This window comes from Jaculus jaculus, chromosome 23, assembly GCF_020740685.1.
Source record: "Jaculus jaculus isolate mJacJac1 chromosome 23, mJacJac1.mat.Y.cur, whole genome shotgun sequence".
NCBI classification, from domain to species: Eukaryota; Metazoa; Chordata; class Mammalia; order Rodentia; family Dipodidae; genus Jaculus; species Jaculus jaculus.
In genome coordinates this window covers 1495048-1512018 of record NC_059124.1, presented here as the reverse complement: position 1 = coordinate 1512018, position 16971 = coordinate 1495048, and the positions used below count along the sequence as shown (strand labels likewise).

The 16971-nt window shown below is 45.9% G+C and overlaps 1 protein-coding gene and 1 pseudogene across 1 annotated transcript in view; both read left to right on the top strand.

The window, feature by feature from the left end:
- Plbd1 (phospholipase B domain containing 1) overlaps nucleotides 1–16971 on the top strand; it is a 66822-nt gene that overhangs the window by 13656 nt on the left and 36195 nt on the right. Inside the window, exons 3-4 of the mRNA XM_045139773.1 lie at nucleotides 13817–13900; nucleotides 14767–14905. Coding sequence (XP_044995708.1) covers nucleotides 13817–13900; nucleotides 14767–14905 — 223 coding nt within the window. The remainder of the gene's footprint in view (nucleotides 1–13816; nucleotides 13901–14766; nucleotides 14906–16971) is intronic.
- LOC123456487 lies at nucleotides 15600–15700 on the top strand (annotated as a pseudogene).

Sequence of the window (16971 nt, the reverse complement as noted above, 5' to 3'; positions counted from 1 at the left end):
TCAAAGTGTCGGTCCTCTCTTATCACCTTGTTTCTGAGAAAGGGTCTCTCCTTGTCTTTTTGCCACTGGGAAGCCCAGTCTGGTTGGCTTTGGATCCTCATGGGCCTTGGACGCACTGGGATCGCAGATGCGTGTGCCGTTTTGCACCAGACTTCATGACAATTTGGGGGATTGAACTCAGGTTGACAAGTTTGTGAATCATGTGTCATTAATCGCTGTGCCATCTCCCCAGCCCTGTGTTGCAATTCTTGCTTGAAACCTTCCTTCTCATGAAACCATGTTAAAAGACAGTCAAGTTGAGCCAGGTGTGGTGGCTCAGGCCTTTAATCCCAGCACTCCTCCACTCAGGAGGATCGCTGTGAGTTCTAGACCACCCTGAGACTACATAGGGAATTCCAGCTCAGCCTGGGCTAGGGCAGTATCCTATCTCAAAAAAACAAAAAGGCCAGGCATTGTAGTACACACCTTTAATCCCAGCACTCGGGAGGCAGAGGTAGGAGCATTGTCGTGAGTTCGAGGCCACTCTGAGACTACATAGTGAATTCCAGGTCAGCCTGGATCAGAGTGAGACCCTACCTCGAACAACAACAACAAAAAGACAATCAACTCAATTCATCATACTAGACAGACATTCGCTGCCTGGTCTAAAGCAGGTAAGAAGTGGAATGACGTATTGAAAAGGACAGAGCAGGGAAGAGTCATTAAAAATAACATTTAAAGGCAGAGTGGTGACATACCTTTAATCCCAGCCCTCAAGAGGCTGAGATAGGAGGAGGATCACTGTGAGTTCAAGGCCAGCCTGAGACTACTAGTGAATTCTACGTCAGTCTGGGCTAGAGCAAGAACCTTCCTCAAAAAAAAGGGGGGAGGGGATGCTGGGGACATGGCTTAGCAGTTAAGGCACTTGCCTGCAAAGCCAAAGGACCTTGGTTCGATTCCCCAGGACCTATGTAAGCCAGATGTACAAGGTGGCACATGTGTCTGAAGTTTGCAGTGGCTGAAGGCCCTGGCACACACATTCTCTTGCTCTCTCTCTCAAATAAATACATACATACATACATAAATAAATAAATAAAATTTAAAAAATAAGCTAGGTGTGATCATGTGAAAAACCCATTTGTGAGGGTGGAGACCAGTGAGTCACTTGGGATCGCAGCAGGACTTGAGACCTGAGCACCCTGGGGCTTACTGGCCTGAGCTGAGAACTAAAGCTCTGGGTTGAGGTGGGCCTCCATCTCCAAGAAGTGCACATTGGAGTGATAGAATGGCTGGCATAGTGGTTATCACGCTTCCCTGCAAAGCCTAAGGACTGTGGCCCAATTCCCCAGGCACATGGGTGGCCCTGGCATGCCCATTCTCTCTCTCTATCTACCTCTTTCTCTCATAAATAAATAAAATATTTCTTTAAAAAGTAGGCACGTGGGCTGGAGAGATGGTTTAGCGGTTAAGCGCTTGCCTGTGAAGCCTAAGGACCCCGGTTCGAGGCTCGGTTCCCCAGGTCCCACGTTAGCCAGATGCACAAGGGAGTGCACGCGTCTGGAGTTCGTTTGCAGAGGCTGGAAGCCCTGGCGCGCCCATTCTCTCTCTCCCTCTATCTGTCTTTCTCTCTGTGTCTGTCGCTCTCAAATAAATAAATAAATAATTTAAAAAAAAAAAAAAAAGTAGGCACGTGAAGTTCTCCGGCCTCCACGTGCACGTGTACGTACATGGCGAATCATACACACACACACACACACACACACACACACACACACACACACACACACAAATACCTTTCTGGCATGGCTTAGTTCTTTTATTTTCTGTGACCTAGTTAGTAAATGCCGTCTATCAGACCTTCCTTGGGTTTTACTAGCCCGGATGTGGGAGGGGAAGCGCTGGTTTTAATGTGTTTTTGAGTCCCTGAGTCTCAATCAGCTGTTGGTTCACTGGATGTGAGCTGTAGACATGTGGTCTGGCTGCACAAATTCCACAAATTCCTATTGTTGTTTTAAGTTCTTATTAGCATATGTTAATTATATGTTAATTATACATAACAGCTTTCATTATGACCTTTTGTTGTTGTTATTGTCGTTATTTGGTTTTTTTGAGGTAGGGTTTCACTCTAGCCCAGACTGACCTGGAATTCACTATGTAGTCTCAGGGTGGCCTTGAATTCACGGCGATCCTCCTATCTCTGTCTCTCAAGTGCTGGGATTAAAGGCATATGCCACCATGCCCGGCATGACCTGCTTTTTAGATTTTTAGAGTATTTATTTATTTATTTATTTATTTATTTATTTATTTATTTGAGAGAGATTGGGTGCCCCAGGACCTTTGGCTACTACAAATGAACTCCAAATGCATGTGCCACTTGTGCATCTGGTTTACGTGGTCCTGGGGAATCAAACCTGGGTCCTTAGGCTTCGCAGGCCAGCAACTTAACCACTGATCTATCTTTCCAGGCCTCATTATGAGCTTTTCATACATGCATATAATGCACTTTGACCATGTTCACCTCCATTACCCGCTTGTATCGTACTCACACGCCTGTGACCTACTTTCTCTTCCCAGCTAGTTCGCCTTCTCCTCTCCACGTCATTTTTGTCTGTCTGTGTGTGGCTCAGTGAGTGTCACTGGGCTTGCTCACCCAGCATGGACGACTTGCCCGGAGCTGTGCCGCCGGAGAGACGCCTCTCCTCTCACAGCAGCCATGCGCTCGCTGCCAGAAGATTCTCAGAGGGGGTGGGGGTCTGGTGAGCCCCGCCTTTCCTGTTATTTTGATACACAGTTGTTTTCTTTTCCTTTGAGGCAAGCCCAACAGACTGCCTTTTTTTTTTTAATGCAAGAGTGAGAGAGAGCCGGGCGTGGTGGCGCACGCCTTTAACCCCAGCACTCGGGAGGCAGAGGTAGGAGGATCGCTGTGAGTTCAAGGCCACCCTGGGACTACATAGTGAATTCCAGGTCAGCCTGAGCTAGAGTGAAACCCTATCCCAAAAAAAAAGAAAAAGTGAGAGAGAGAGCGAGACCCACACACAGAGAGAGGGAGAGAACTGGTGTGCCAGGGCCTCCAGCTACTGCGATCAAACCTCAGACACGGGGGCCCCCTTGTGGGCATGTGCATCCCTGCACACTTGCATCGCTGTGTGTCTGGCTTATGTGGGGCCTAGAGTCAAATGTGAGTCCTTGGGCTTCTCAGGCAAGCGCCTTAATGGCGAAACCATCTCTCCAGCCTTGTACCCAGCTTTTTCTACCATACAAATTCCCTTAACAGCCTGTGGTTCAGAAGTGTAGGAAACTTTATAATTTGGAAAAAAAATTTTTTTTTGGTTTATTGAGGTAGGGTCTTGGTCTAGCCCAGGCTGACCTGGAATTGTCTCAGGCTAGCCTCGATCTCACAGTGATCTTCCTACCTCAGCTTCCTAAATGCTGGAAAGGTGTGGGCCACAGGAAAAGGTTTTTAAACATCTAAAGCTATACTATACCCATAAAAATCTGTACCTCGCTGCCCTTGGATTATTTGGCTTGTTTGTTTTGTCTTCTTAGGGGTAGGGTTCCCCTTGAGCTCTTTATCCACTCTGTACCCGGTGAGCGAGGGGCGAAGTGCAGACGGGAGGCTGGGAATGCGGCTCAGTCGCCGGGCACTTGAATGCACACGGGGATGGTGGGCTTGCCTCCCAGCCCAGCCAAACCCACGAAGTGTGAGCAGCCCTGTGGGTAGCCTGGGGTGGTGAGCCATCGGCACCCCGCATTCCTGCTTCGACCACAGAGCAAAGGTCTCTTCTCTTGACCTGAGAGCTGACTGCTGTATTCAGGGCAGCCACTCATGGCGATGGTGACCGTCTCCGCCTGCCTCGGAGTCTCCATGTACGCGGCACCGCAGTCTCAGCAGACCTCCTGTTCTGCGGAAAGCCTTTGCTATATATCACAGAATAGGAGATGCTGATAGACAAGATGCGAGAGAAGTAGCTGAGGGGCCAGATGAAACTGAGCCCTTAATATATGTGTTATATATGTGTGTATACATGTGTTATACATGCACGTGCATGTGATCTAAGTGTATATGCATGTATTATCTCATATGTATATACATGTATTATCTTACATATTTCATGTATTATCTGATGTATGTATACATGTGTGTTATTTATGTGTGTTGTCATATATGCATATACATGTACTATGTTATATACATGTATTTCCTTATATATGTATATGTTATGTGTATATATACAGATACATAAAAGAAGGAGAAGAGAGATGGCTTAGCTTTGTCTGCAAAGCTAAAGGATCCCGGTTCAATTCCCCAGAACCCATGTAAGCCAGATGCACAAGGTGGCGCAATGGTCTGGAATTTGTTTGCAGTGGCTGGAGGTCCTGATGTGCCAATTTTCTCTCTCTGCCTCTTTCTCTCTCTCCCTCTCTCAAATAAATGAATAAAAATAAAATATTTCTAAATGAAAAGAAGGAGGTAGAAGGAGATGACACAGAGAATACAGAAGAGAGCAAGAAGAGAAGGAAGGACAGATGGAAGAAAGGAGAAGGGAGGGAGGGAAGAAGGGAGGGAGGGAAGGAAAAGAAAAGCTATAATCAAAAATAACTAAGACTTTGGGCTGTAGTGATGGCTTATGGGTTAAGGTGTTTGCCTGCAAAGCCAAAGGACCCAGGTTCGACTCCCCAGGACCCACGTAAGCCAGGTGCACAAAGGGCGCATGCGTCTAGAGTTCATTTGCAGTGGCTGGAGGCCCTGGCCTGCCCATTCTCTCTCTACCCCCCTTTCATTGTCAAATTAATAAATAATAATAAAATATTTATATTAAAAAAATAACCCAAACTACTTTGTCTTAAGAGAGAGAGAGAGAGAGAGAGAGAGAGAGAACTGGCACACCAGGGCCTCTAACCACTATAGTCAAACTCCACATGCATGTACCACCTCGTTGTGCGTGCATCACCTCGTCTGTCTGGCTTATGTGGATTCCGGGTCTTTATAGGAAAGCACCTTAAGTGCTAAGTGATCTCTCCAGCCCCCCAAAAATGTTGTTTTGGGCTCAGTAATTAAGGTACTTGCCTCCAAAGCCTAACAACCAGAATTTGATTCCCCAGTGCACATAAAGCCAGATACACAAAGTGGCACATGCATCTGAAGTTTGCTTGCAGTGGCTAGAGGCCCTGGTGCACCTATTTCTCTCTCTCTCTCTCCTTATAAATAAATAAAAATATTTTTTTAAGAAATTTGTGTGGAGAGGGGGTTCATGGAAAGATCTTGCTGTAGCCTAGCCTGGCCTGAAATTCACTCTGTATTCTCAGGGTGGCCTCAAACTCATGGCGATCCTCCTACCTCTGCCTCCCAAATGCTCGAATTAAAGGTGTGCACCGGGCTGGAGAGATGGCTTAGCGGTTAAGCGCTTGCCTGTGAAGCCTAAGGACCCCGGTTCGAGGCTCGGTTCCCCAGGTCCCACGTTAGCCAGATGCACAAGGGGGTGCACGCGTCTGGAGTTCGTTTGCAGAGGCTGGAAGCACTGGTGCGCCCATTCTCTCCCTCTCCCTCTCCCTGTCTTTCTCTCTGTGTTTGTCACTCTCAAATAAATAAATAAAAAATTAAAAAAAAAAAAGGTGTGCACCACCACGCCCTTCTCAAAACCATTTCTCACTGGTTCCCTTGCCTGTGAGTCTAGCATATTAGAGACTGAGGCAGGAGGACTGTGAGTTTCAGACAAAGCAAACACCAAAAGGCAGATGACAGAAAGCTACCTGTAGAAGTCTTTCTGCTGTTCAGAAGCCATCATTCTTCTATGTATTTTTATTTATTTACTTATTTGAGAGAGAGAAAGAGGCACAGAGAAAGAGGAGTGAATGGGCATACCAGGGCCTCCAGCCACTGCAGAAGAACTCCAGATGCGTGCGCCACCTTGTGCATCTGGTTTACGTTGGTCCTGAAATTGAACCCGGGTCCCTAGGTTTCACAGATAAGAGCCCTAACTGCTAAGCCATCTCTCCGGCCCTCTTATTTAATTATTTATTTATTTATTTATTTATTTAATTTTCAAGACAATACCTTACATAGCCTAGGCTGGCCTTGAACTCCCTAGGTAGCCAAGGATTATTGATCCTTCTGTCTCTACTTCCTAAATCCTGGGATTACAGGTATGCACCACCACACCCAATGATGCTGACATTTTTAAAAGTTCTTTTTATTAACAACTTCCATGATTGTAAACAATGTCCCATGGTAATCCCCTTTGGAACTCCATTCTCCCCCTCTCAATCAGTCTCTCTTTTATTTTGATGTCATGGTCTTTCCCTTCTCTTATGATGGTCTTGTGTAGGTAGTGTCAGGCACTGTGAGGTCATGGAGATCCAGGCCATTTTGTGTCTGGAGGAGCATGTTGTAAGGAGTCCTGCCCTTCCTTTGGCTCTTACATTCTTTCTGCCACCTCTCCCGCAATGGACCCTGAGCCTTGGAAGGTGTGATAGAGATATTGATGCTGACGTTTTTATGTTTGCATCCCTACCTACATTAGAGCCGTTCTCTCCCCTGCACCATGGGTCAGGGCCTTGGTGGCAGGCAGGGTCCTGTCTTCGTCATGTTTACGTGACCCAGACACCTGGCTCGGGACTTTACCTCCGGCAGTTACTTAATTACGCTCTTGCCGGGCGTAATTGAAGCGTGTTGTTGCAATTCTATCCAAGGTGAATGAGAAGGACACATATTTCTATGCAACAGACTTGGTGGCAGCTCCAACCAAATTGAATTTCTTCCTTTGTTTATGTTTTTTAAACTTTTCTTTCTTTTTTCTTTTTTGGCTTTTCGACATAGGGATCTCACTCGAGCCCAGGCTGACCTGGAACTCACTATGTATTCTCAGGGTGGCCTTGAACTCGTGATGGTCCTTTGCCTCCCTGAGTGCTGGGATTAAAGGCGTGCGCTACCACACTCGGTTTAACTTTTTTTTTTTTTTTTTTGAGGTAGGGTCTTACTCTAACCTGGGCGTGGTGGCTTAACTTTTTTTATTGACAGCTTCTGTAATTATAGACTCTCCCTTTGTTTTTCAACTCCATTTGGCAACCAAGTCACAGATTCCGTCTCCAATGTTTTAATGATGATGTAAAGATGATACATGGTTATGCATTAATTTTGTTTTTATTATAATTTTTTTGGTTTTTTGAGGTAGGGTCTCACTCTAGCCCAGGCTGACCTGGAATTCACTATGTACTCTCAGGGTGGCCTCGAACTCACGGCAATCCTCCTACCTCTGCCTCCCGAGTGCTGGGATTAAAGGCCTGCGCCACCATGCCGGGCTTCTCCTTCTTTTTTTTTTTTTGGCTTCTTGATTTTTAAATTAAATGAGACATGACCCTTATTTGGAAAGATGGGTGCTTGAGGGGGTGCAGCCCTGGGATGCTGTCGGGTTTGATCAAGTAATGAGCTTTTCTTTAAACTGGGCATGCCTTTAGCCCCAGCACTTGGGAGGCAGAAGTTGGAGGATCCCTATGAGTTTGAGGCCACCCTGAGAATACGTAGTGAATTCCAGTTCATTGTGGGCTAGAATGAGACCCTACATCAAAAACCCAAATAATAATAATTAATAAAATGTGATCAAGTGGCTAAGGCTGCTGAAACTAGCCCTGGACTTACCCACGGTGTAGGAGTTAACGCAGTGCCACACACACACACACACTTGCTGGTTGCCCTGCACCAGGCCCTAAAATGCAGGGGGAAGAAAAGACTCTTCCGTGGATTGGTAGTATGTTGAGACAACGGTTGCTAAGGCTGTGGCTGTGGTGTGCTTCCCCGGCTAATCTGTAGGCAAAACAAAGATAATTAGGCTCCACCCACTCTCAGAAATATTCAATGCACTATTAGCTACTCATTATCTGGCACTTAACAGGGATGACAGAGTAACGATGACGTGCCTGCAGCGAGGAAGACGCGCTGGCAGCTGGCCGCGAGGCTTACAGAGCTCGTCCCTGTAGTGCCCCCACGCCCCGGGCATCGTTTTGCGTGCTGAGCTACTCAGTCGCGAGGTACACATCATGGCTCTTCTCATAACAGCAAGATGAAACTTGGACACAGAGAAACTTGTAAGAAACTAGGCAAATGTCAGAAAGCTAACAAGCAGGGCACGAGAATGGAAGCCGGGCAACTTAGTCATAAGTTGCTCACGATGCGAATATACAACTAGCGTTACTATGGGAATACGAAGGCGCAGCCTTACCATCCCGGACTCGACCGGCCACACCAGTAGGAAAGAGATGACAGTGGAGGAGGACAAGTAGAGCCGGGTGTGGTGGTGCGCGCCTTTCATCCCAGCCCTCGGGAGGCAGAGGTAGGAGGATTGCCATGAGTTCGAGGCCACCCTGAGAGACTACATAGGGAATTCCAGGTCAGCCTGGGCTAGAGTGAGACCCTACCTCGAAAAACAAAAAAAGAAGAAGAAGAAGAAGAAGAAGAAGAGGAAGAGGAAGAGGAAGAGGAAGAGGAAGAGGAAGAGGAAGAGGAAGAAGAAGAAGAAGGAGAAGAAGGAGGAAAGAAAGAAAGAAAGAAAGAAAGAAAGAAGGAAAGGAAAGGAAGGAAGATGAAAGCGCTAAGCAGTGAGACACATGTGACAAGAGTCGGGGAAAGATGGGCGTGCATTGTCTTTGTGAGCCTTGTATCTGGATGAGTGTGGTGGATGTGAACATCCAACTCAGGAGGAAACTTCCTGAAGACTGCGCTGCACAGGCTGACGCTAAACCGGGCACATCCATGACGCGCCTGCACGTGACACTGAACGGGGTGCAGTCCAGGAAAGGCCTTGAACCCCAAACCCTAGGTTCATTTCTAATTTTAATCAAAGAATAGGATAAAAAAGAAGACTGAGAAGGGTAATTATTAAATGACATTTTATTTATTTATTTGAGAGAGTAAGAGATAAAGAAGAAATAAGAAAGAGAGAGAATGGGTACGCCAGGGCCTCCAGCCACTGCAAACAAACACCAGGTGCAGATGCTGCCTCGTGCATCTGTCTTACGTGGTCCTGAGGAATTGAACTGAGGTCCTTTGCCTTTGCAGACAAACGCCTTAACTGCTAAGCCATCCCTCCAGCCCACATTATATTTATTGAGGGAAGTACAGAGCCAAGGAAAGGCACCCACATGGCTAGAGATCCCACATGGAGGGCCTGGGGGAAAACCATGCAAGGAAGAGAAAAGAAGGTTCAAGGGGCTCCCACCATGTGGGGCGCTGGAGGAGATGAAAGAGCCCATGTGGAGAGTACATGCTAGGGGTTCCCCGGCTCAGCCAGGCAGCCCAGGCCCGGCCGAGGGGAAACTCAGCCGCAGCTGGAAGTTCCCAAGTGGTCAGAGAGCCTGCCCTCCCCTTGCAGAGGTGCTTACGACCTTATGGTGGTGGCTGTCTTGCAGCTCAGGTGAAGGTCAGGGACAGCTGGTCGGTAAGGGCTGGGGGCTGTCTCGGGAAGAGGCTAGCCCTGACACCAAGTTCCGGGGGCTGAACTTGATCAACCACAATGTTTTATTTTATTGACTTATGTATTTATTGGTTTTGCAAGGTAGGGTCTCACTTTAGTTCAGGCAGACCTGGAATTCACTCTGTATTCTCAGGGTGGCCTCGAACTCACAGAGATCCTCCTACCTCTGCCTCCTGAGTGCTGGGAATAAAGGCGTGCACCACCACACCTGGCAACCACAATGTTTAAATCCTATGAAAGACCCCTCCCAGGTGTAGGGGATGAGGCAAGAGATAAGAAGTCAGGTCATCTTTGACTTCTAGCAAGGGCCCACTTTCTTGCTTTGTTTTTCCTTTAGGGGTCCAGTCACACTAACTGTACCCTCTTCCCAACAGCTCTGTTACATGAGATTCACAAGTGTGGAGAAGACAGGGATCTTGCCTATAGTCTCAAGGTTCAATTAGTGTACTCAGGATTGGAACGCAGATTCAAAGTCTGTGTTTTTGTTTGTTTGTTTGTTTTGTTTCTTTTGGTTTTTCAAGATAGGGTCTCAGTCTGGCCCAGGCTGACCTGGAATTCATTAGGTTGTTTCAGGGTGGCCTCAAACTCACAATGATCTTCCTACTTCTGCTTCCCCAGTGCTGGGATTAAAGGCGTGCGCCACCATTACACTCTAAAAACACACGGCCCCAGGCCAGGGGTCGGACCAGAACCTCATGGAGGGGACAGTGTTCCTCAGAGCCCCTGACTAGGGGTGAGTGGACCCCTCCCCTGCTTGCGTGCTTGAGGTAGAGGTGTCTCGGCCCCTGCCCTGAATGTCAGAATCAAAACATCCTGTCTCCACAAAAAATAAAAATAAAATAAGACTTGGGTTGGAGGGATGGCTCAATGGTTAAAGGTACTTGCTTGCAAAGCCTGGAAGGCCTGGGTTTGATTCCTCAGTACCATGTAAAGCCATGTGTCTGGAGTCTGTTTGCAATGGCCCTGGTGTGCCCATTCTTTTTTTTTTGAGGTGGGGGTCTCATTATAGCCCAGGCTGACCTGGAATTCATTATGTATTCTCAGGGTGGCCTCAATCTCAAACTCACCGCGATCCTCCTACCTCTGCCTCCTGAGTGCTGGGATTAAAGGCGTGCGCCACTGTGCCTAGCTTCCCATTTATATGTATAGATAGATGGAGAGAGAGAGAGAGAGGACTTTAGTGACTCTAACAGAGTTTCCTTCCTGTCTCCAGCTGTCCTATCTACTGTTATGCCACCATCCTTAGCAGCCTCCAAGTCAGGATTACTAGTTTTGGGGCTGGAGAAATGACAGCGGTTAAGGTACTTGCCCTTGAAGCCTAAGGACCCAGGTTTGATTCTCCAGATCCCATATAAGCTAGATGCACAAGGTGGCACATGCGTCTGGAGTTTGTTTGCAGTGGCTGGAGGCCCTGACATGCCCATTCTCTCTCTTTCTCTTCCTGTCTGCCTCTTTCCCTCTCAAATAAATAAATGAATTTTTTTTCAAAATAAAATAAAAGATTATGGGCTGAGAGATGGCTTAGCAGTTAAGTGCTTGCCTGTGAAACCTAACGACCCTGGTTCAAGGCTCAATTCCCCAGGACCCATGTTAGCCAGATGTGCAAGAGGGTGCATGCATCTGGAGTTTGTTTGCAGTTGCTAGAGACCCTGGAGCACCCATTCTCTCTCTCTCTCTCTCTTTCTCAAATAAATAAATAAATGAAAATAAAATATTTTAAAAAAGAATAGTCATTTCTATGTAACATAAACATGGTATCATTTAGACGAAGTTAGTTCAGAATTTTCCACTTTCCCTCTAGCTAGTTTTCCCCAGAATGGGTCCATCTTACTGTAGGGAGAGAGATGTTTAATCATTGCTTGTTCTTTTCTGGCATCTACCAAAATAGAACTTATTTATTCTTTGGCTTGGGAATTTTCTCATCTGACACTTGGTGAGACTTCCATGGTCACTCTGAGCTCTGGCTGTGTAGTCACTGTCACCTGAGGTTGCCCCACTCATGCCTTCAGAGGGCCCAAGGGACCAGTGTCTACTCATTCATTTTACCCTAGGCTGCACAGAACTTTTGACCTCTTTCCAGAAGTCACAGAAAGGAATAGGAAACTGTGAGGTTGTTGCCCTGAGCAATTAACTCAAATCATCAACCCTGCCTCGGGTTCTAAGTTAGTTATGTTTCCATTACTGTGGCAGAAAAACACCTGAGACAGTCAGCTTAACGTGAAGAAAGGCTTATGTTGGCTCAGGGTTTCAGACTTCAATCCTTAGTCACTGGGGTGTAAGGTGGTGGAAGTGTATGGTAGAGGAAGCCTGTAGTGTTAGTTCTTGTGATAACAAGTGTGCAACAAGCAGCTTAAAAGAAGAGGGGTTTATTTTGTCCCATGGTTTGAAGGGTTACAGTCAGTCCATCATGGTGGGATGAAAGTACCAGGTTCAGCGAGAGACCCTGTCTCAAAAAACATGATGGAGAGTGATTGACAAAGATACTCAGTTATGTTTTTAAAATGATCATTAAAGGAATAGAAGTTCAGGGGGCTGGAGAAATTGCTTAACAGTTAAGGCATTTGCCTACAAAGCCAAAGGACCAGGTTCAATTCCCCAGGACCCACATGAGCCAGATGCACAAGGTGGCACATGTGTCTGGAGTTAGTTTATAGTGGCTGAAGCCCTGGAGTGCCCATTCTCTGTTTCTCTCTCCCTCCCTCTACCTCTCTTTATCCCTCTATCAAATAAATGAATAAAAATAATGTATATTAAAAAGAATAGAAATTCTGGCTGGAGAGATGGCTTAGTGGTTAAGGTGTTTGACTGCAAAGCCAAAGGACCCAGGTTTGATTCCCCAGGACCCACGTCAAGCCAAATGCACAGGTGGCATGCATATGGAGTTTTTTTGCAGTGGCTGGAGGCTTTGACACACCCATTCTCTCTCTATCTCTACTTGCAAAGAAATAAAATAAGGGCTGAAGAGATGGCTTAGCAGTTAAGGTACTTGGCTGCAAAGCCAAAGTACCCAGGTTTGAGTCCCTAGGACCCACATAAGCCAGATGTACAAGGTGGAGCATACATCTGGAGTTCATTTGCAGTGGCTGGAGGCCCTGACATGCCCATTCTCTCTCTATCTGCCTCTTTCTCTCTCTCTTAAATAAATAAGTAAATAGTAATAAAAATTAAATTAACTTAAGATTTAAAAATAAAAATTTATTTATAGTTTTGAAGCAGAAATAAACAGATGACAAAAGTATTATTTAAATAAGGAAAACCTGAGAGAGCAAAGAAAATTGTAAAAAAAAAAAATGGAAGACAGAAAAAAGTACAGAATAAGTCCAAGAGTATTAAAATTCCAATAAATATAATGAATTATTTCCAGAAATTAAAAATATTTATTATATGTGACATTTAAAATTTTTGTAGTTTTTATTTATTTATTTATTTTTTGTTTTTTGTTGGTGGGGGGTTCGAGGTACGTAGTCTCAGGCTGGCCTAGAACACATAGTGATCCTCCTAACTCAGTGCTGGGATTAAAGGCGTGCACCACTACGTCCGGCAGAAAGAGACAGAGAGCAGCCATACCAGGGCCTCCAGCCACTGCACACGAGCTCCAGACACACACGCTACTTTGTGCATCTGACTGTATGTGGGTACTTGGGAATGAACTCTGGTCATTAGGCTTTGCAGGCAAGTGACTTAACCGCTGAGCCATCTGTCCAGCCCTTTTGTGTGTTTTGAAACAGGGTCTATATAATACATATTTGGGGATTTTGTAATGCATATGGCAAAATATATTAATTTTTTTCTTAAAGTTAGGTGGTAGAAACTTGGGTGTCATATTCTGTGTTGGAAATACGTCTTTATTTTTCTTTAATTTTATGAGAGAGAGAGTGAGAGAGAGAGAGAGAATTGGCACACCAGGATCTCTAGCTACTGAACTCTAACTCCAGATGCACGCACCACCCATGTGCCACGTTGTGTGCATGCGTGACCTGTCACATGTGTCACTTTGTGTAGCTGGCTTATGTGGGCTCCGGGGAGTTAAACCTGGATCCTTAGGTTTCACAGGCAAGCATCTTAACTGCTAAGCCATCTTTCCAGCCCACATCTTCATTTGTAATTGTACATTTGATTTATTTAATTTTTTTGAGGTAGAATCTCACTCTATCCCAAGCTAAACGTGGAATTCACTATATAGTCTCTGGATGGCCTCGAACTCATGGTAATTCTCCTACCTCTGCCTCTGGAGTGCTGGGATTAAAGGTGTGTGCCACCACATTGGGCTGATTTATTTAAAATTTTAAACTGCAATGGGGGCATTCCAGTTAGCCAAAAGATTACATAAGTTACTGTGCTAATGTAATAAGTGTCCCCTGTCATTTCAGACACATGTATGACCACTTCACCAACCTCTACCCGCAGCTGATCAAGAAACCCTCCGTTATGGATAAAGTGCGGGACTTTATGAAGTACGTGCTCGCTTCCCCTCCTGCTTTGCTAAGACCGCCAGTCCTCAGCGCGTCATTTCCAACAGCAATCACTGCTTTGTCAAATGCTTTTGTTTGTTTTTGAGGTAGGGTCTCACTCTAGCTCAGGCTGACCTGGAATTCACTGTGTAGTCTCAGGCTGGCCTTGAACTCAGGGCGCTCCTCCGACCTCTGCCTCCCGAGTGCTGGGATTAAAGGCGTGCACCACCACACCTGGCTTTGCCAAATTCTTTTTCTATCTCACCGCAGAGCTGTCCTTACAGAAGCATGACAATGGGGTGCTCAAACATCCCTGAAGGTCAGCTCTTTCACAGGCCAGGTTGCTGGAAGATACCATCCAAAGATGGGGCTTCCGTCTCCTGGACCCTGCAACTAACCCTAGCTGGGTGTTGGCTAAAATCTAAAGCTCTAACTTGGAGGGATGTAGGAGTATAGGGTCTTGCTATGTAGCCTAGGCTGGTCTTACTTTTCTTGTTTTTGTTGTTTGTTTTTTCAAGGTAGGGTTTCCCTGTAGCTCAGGCTGACCTGGAATTCACTAAGTAGTCTCAGGGTGGACTCGAACTCACGGTGATCCGCCTGGGATTAAAGGCGAGCACCACCACGCCTGGCTTTTTTTTGTTTGTTTGTTTTTGGTTTTTGGTTTTTTGGTGGTCTTTGTTTCCCTGCTGGCTTTACTTTTAAGAGCACACCCCCACACCAGCCTCTCAAGTGCGGGAATTAAGGCACACACCACCACACCTAGTTCTAAGAATTCTTATGACTCCTTTCTCAGAAGTCACCTGTTTTAGTTAAAGTTCTCTTTGGATGAGCCACATGGAAACCTGTAGCGCTACCTAATTCTCTTCCAGAAAGCAAGATCACTGGACTCGTAAAAACATCAAAGAAAACAGGAACGACCCGTTCTGGAGACACACCGGCTACGTCATGGCGCAGGCGGACGGGCTTCACGTGGGAGCGCTGAAGAGGGCGGCGGCGGCGAAGACCAAGGTAGCTAAGGGACAAGCCAGCCAGGTGCGCGCACACGCGCTCGGGAGACGGAGGCAGGAAGAGCCCGAGGTCAGGGCCAACCTGGACTGTCTTGTTTCAGAAAAACTTGAGCTAATAGTAAGATCTTGTCACCAAAAATTTTTTTTTTACATATAATATATATATCTGACCAAACTTACAGTGCAAAATACAGATAACTTGTTTCTGAGTATTGTTTTGCAGTTTCGTAGCACTGCACTAGGTAAGCTTTAAAAGCATTGTCTAAATGCACTGGCCTTGCCGGGCATGGTGACGCACGCCTTTAATTCCAGCACTCACTCCGGAGGCAGAGGTAGGAAGATCATTGTGAGTTAGAGGTCAGCCTGGGACGACGGAGTGAGTTCCACATCAACCTGGGCTAGAGTGAAACCATACCTGGAAAAAAAAAACTAAGAAAAACTAAGAAATAAGTGGACTGGATTTTTAAAAAACATTTTATTTATTTATGAGAGAGAAAGAGAGGATGGGCATGCCAGGGCCTCTAGCCACTGCATACAAACTCCAGACACATGTGCCCCCTTGTGCATCTGGCTTACATGGGTCCTGGGGAATCAAACCCGGGTCCTTAGGCTTTGCAGGAAAATGCCGTAACTGCTAAGCCTTTCCCCCAGCCCCCTGAACTGGCTATTTGAAAAAAAAAAAAATGTTTTATATGCTATTTTTGCAGTACATACATTAAAATTGGAATAATACAGAGATTAGCATAGCCCCTTAGGCAAGGATGACACGCAACTTTGTGAAGCATTCCATATTTTTCATAATAAATGCTCTGGTTACAAAATATTTTTATTTATTTATTTGGAAGCAGGAAGAGATAGAAGAGACAGACAGAGGAAGAAGGGGTGTACCAGGGCCTCTAGCAGCAGCAAATGAACTCCAGACTCATGAGCCACTTTGTGCAACTGGCTTTATGTGGGAAATCGAACCTGGGTTGTTCGACTTTGCAGGAAAGTGCCTTAACTGCAGAGCCATCTCTCCAGCCAGTCCTACTGGCTTTTAAACTAATTGTACAAATTAACTTTTTACATATCAAAAGGAAATACGGAGCCAGGCGTGGTGGCACACACACTCAGGAGGCAGAGGTAGAAGGATCACTGTGAGTTTGAGGCCACCTTGAGACTACATTGTGAATTCTAGGTCCTGACCCTATCTCCAAAAAAAAGGAAATACAAATATAAATTACAATAGGATAATGTTTTCACTTATTAGTGCAGTCAAGTTCACATTGCTGGTAGAACTCACCTGACCAAGAGCAGCTTGTGGGAAAAAGAAGTTTATTTTGGTTTACGGACTTGAGGGGAAGCTCCATGATGGCAGGAAAAACGATGGCAGGAGCAGAGGGTGGACATCACACCCTGACCAACAGAAGGTGGACAATAGCAACAGGAGAGTGTGCCAAACACTGACATGGGGAAGCTGGCTATAACACCCATAAGCCCACCCCAACAGGACACTGCTTCCAGAAGGTGTTAATTCCCAAATCTCCATCAGCTGGGAACCTAGCATTCAGAACACCTAAGTTTATAGGGGCACCTGAATTAAACCACCACATTCCGCCCCTGACCCCGATAAACTGATATCCATACATGATGTAAATACAGTGCGTTCATTCAACTTTAAAAGTCCCCATAGTTTTTATCAGTTCTAATGATGTTCATACATCCCCATAGTCCAAGATCTTTTAACTGAGTCATAATACCAAAAAAAAGAACCTCAAAAAACCCATAATGGAACAGAATAAACATTCACACCGCAAAAGATAGCATTGGGCATAACAAAGAAATACTCAAGCAATACATGATTTAAAACAACCAGGGAAAACATCAAACTCTGCAGCTCCAAGTTCAACAACTCTAGCCGATGACAAATCTCCAAGTCCGATAATTCTAACCAGCAACAAGTCTCTGGCATTCCAATTCCGCCCCTCCAGCTAGGCTACTCACAGTCCTGGAAAACTTCATCCAGGCAGGCAGCTCTCCTTGGCAGCCATCTCGTGGTCCTGGCATCTCCACTGGGTCTCCACTGCA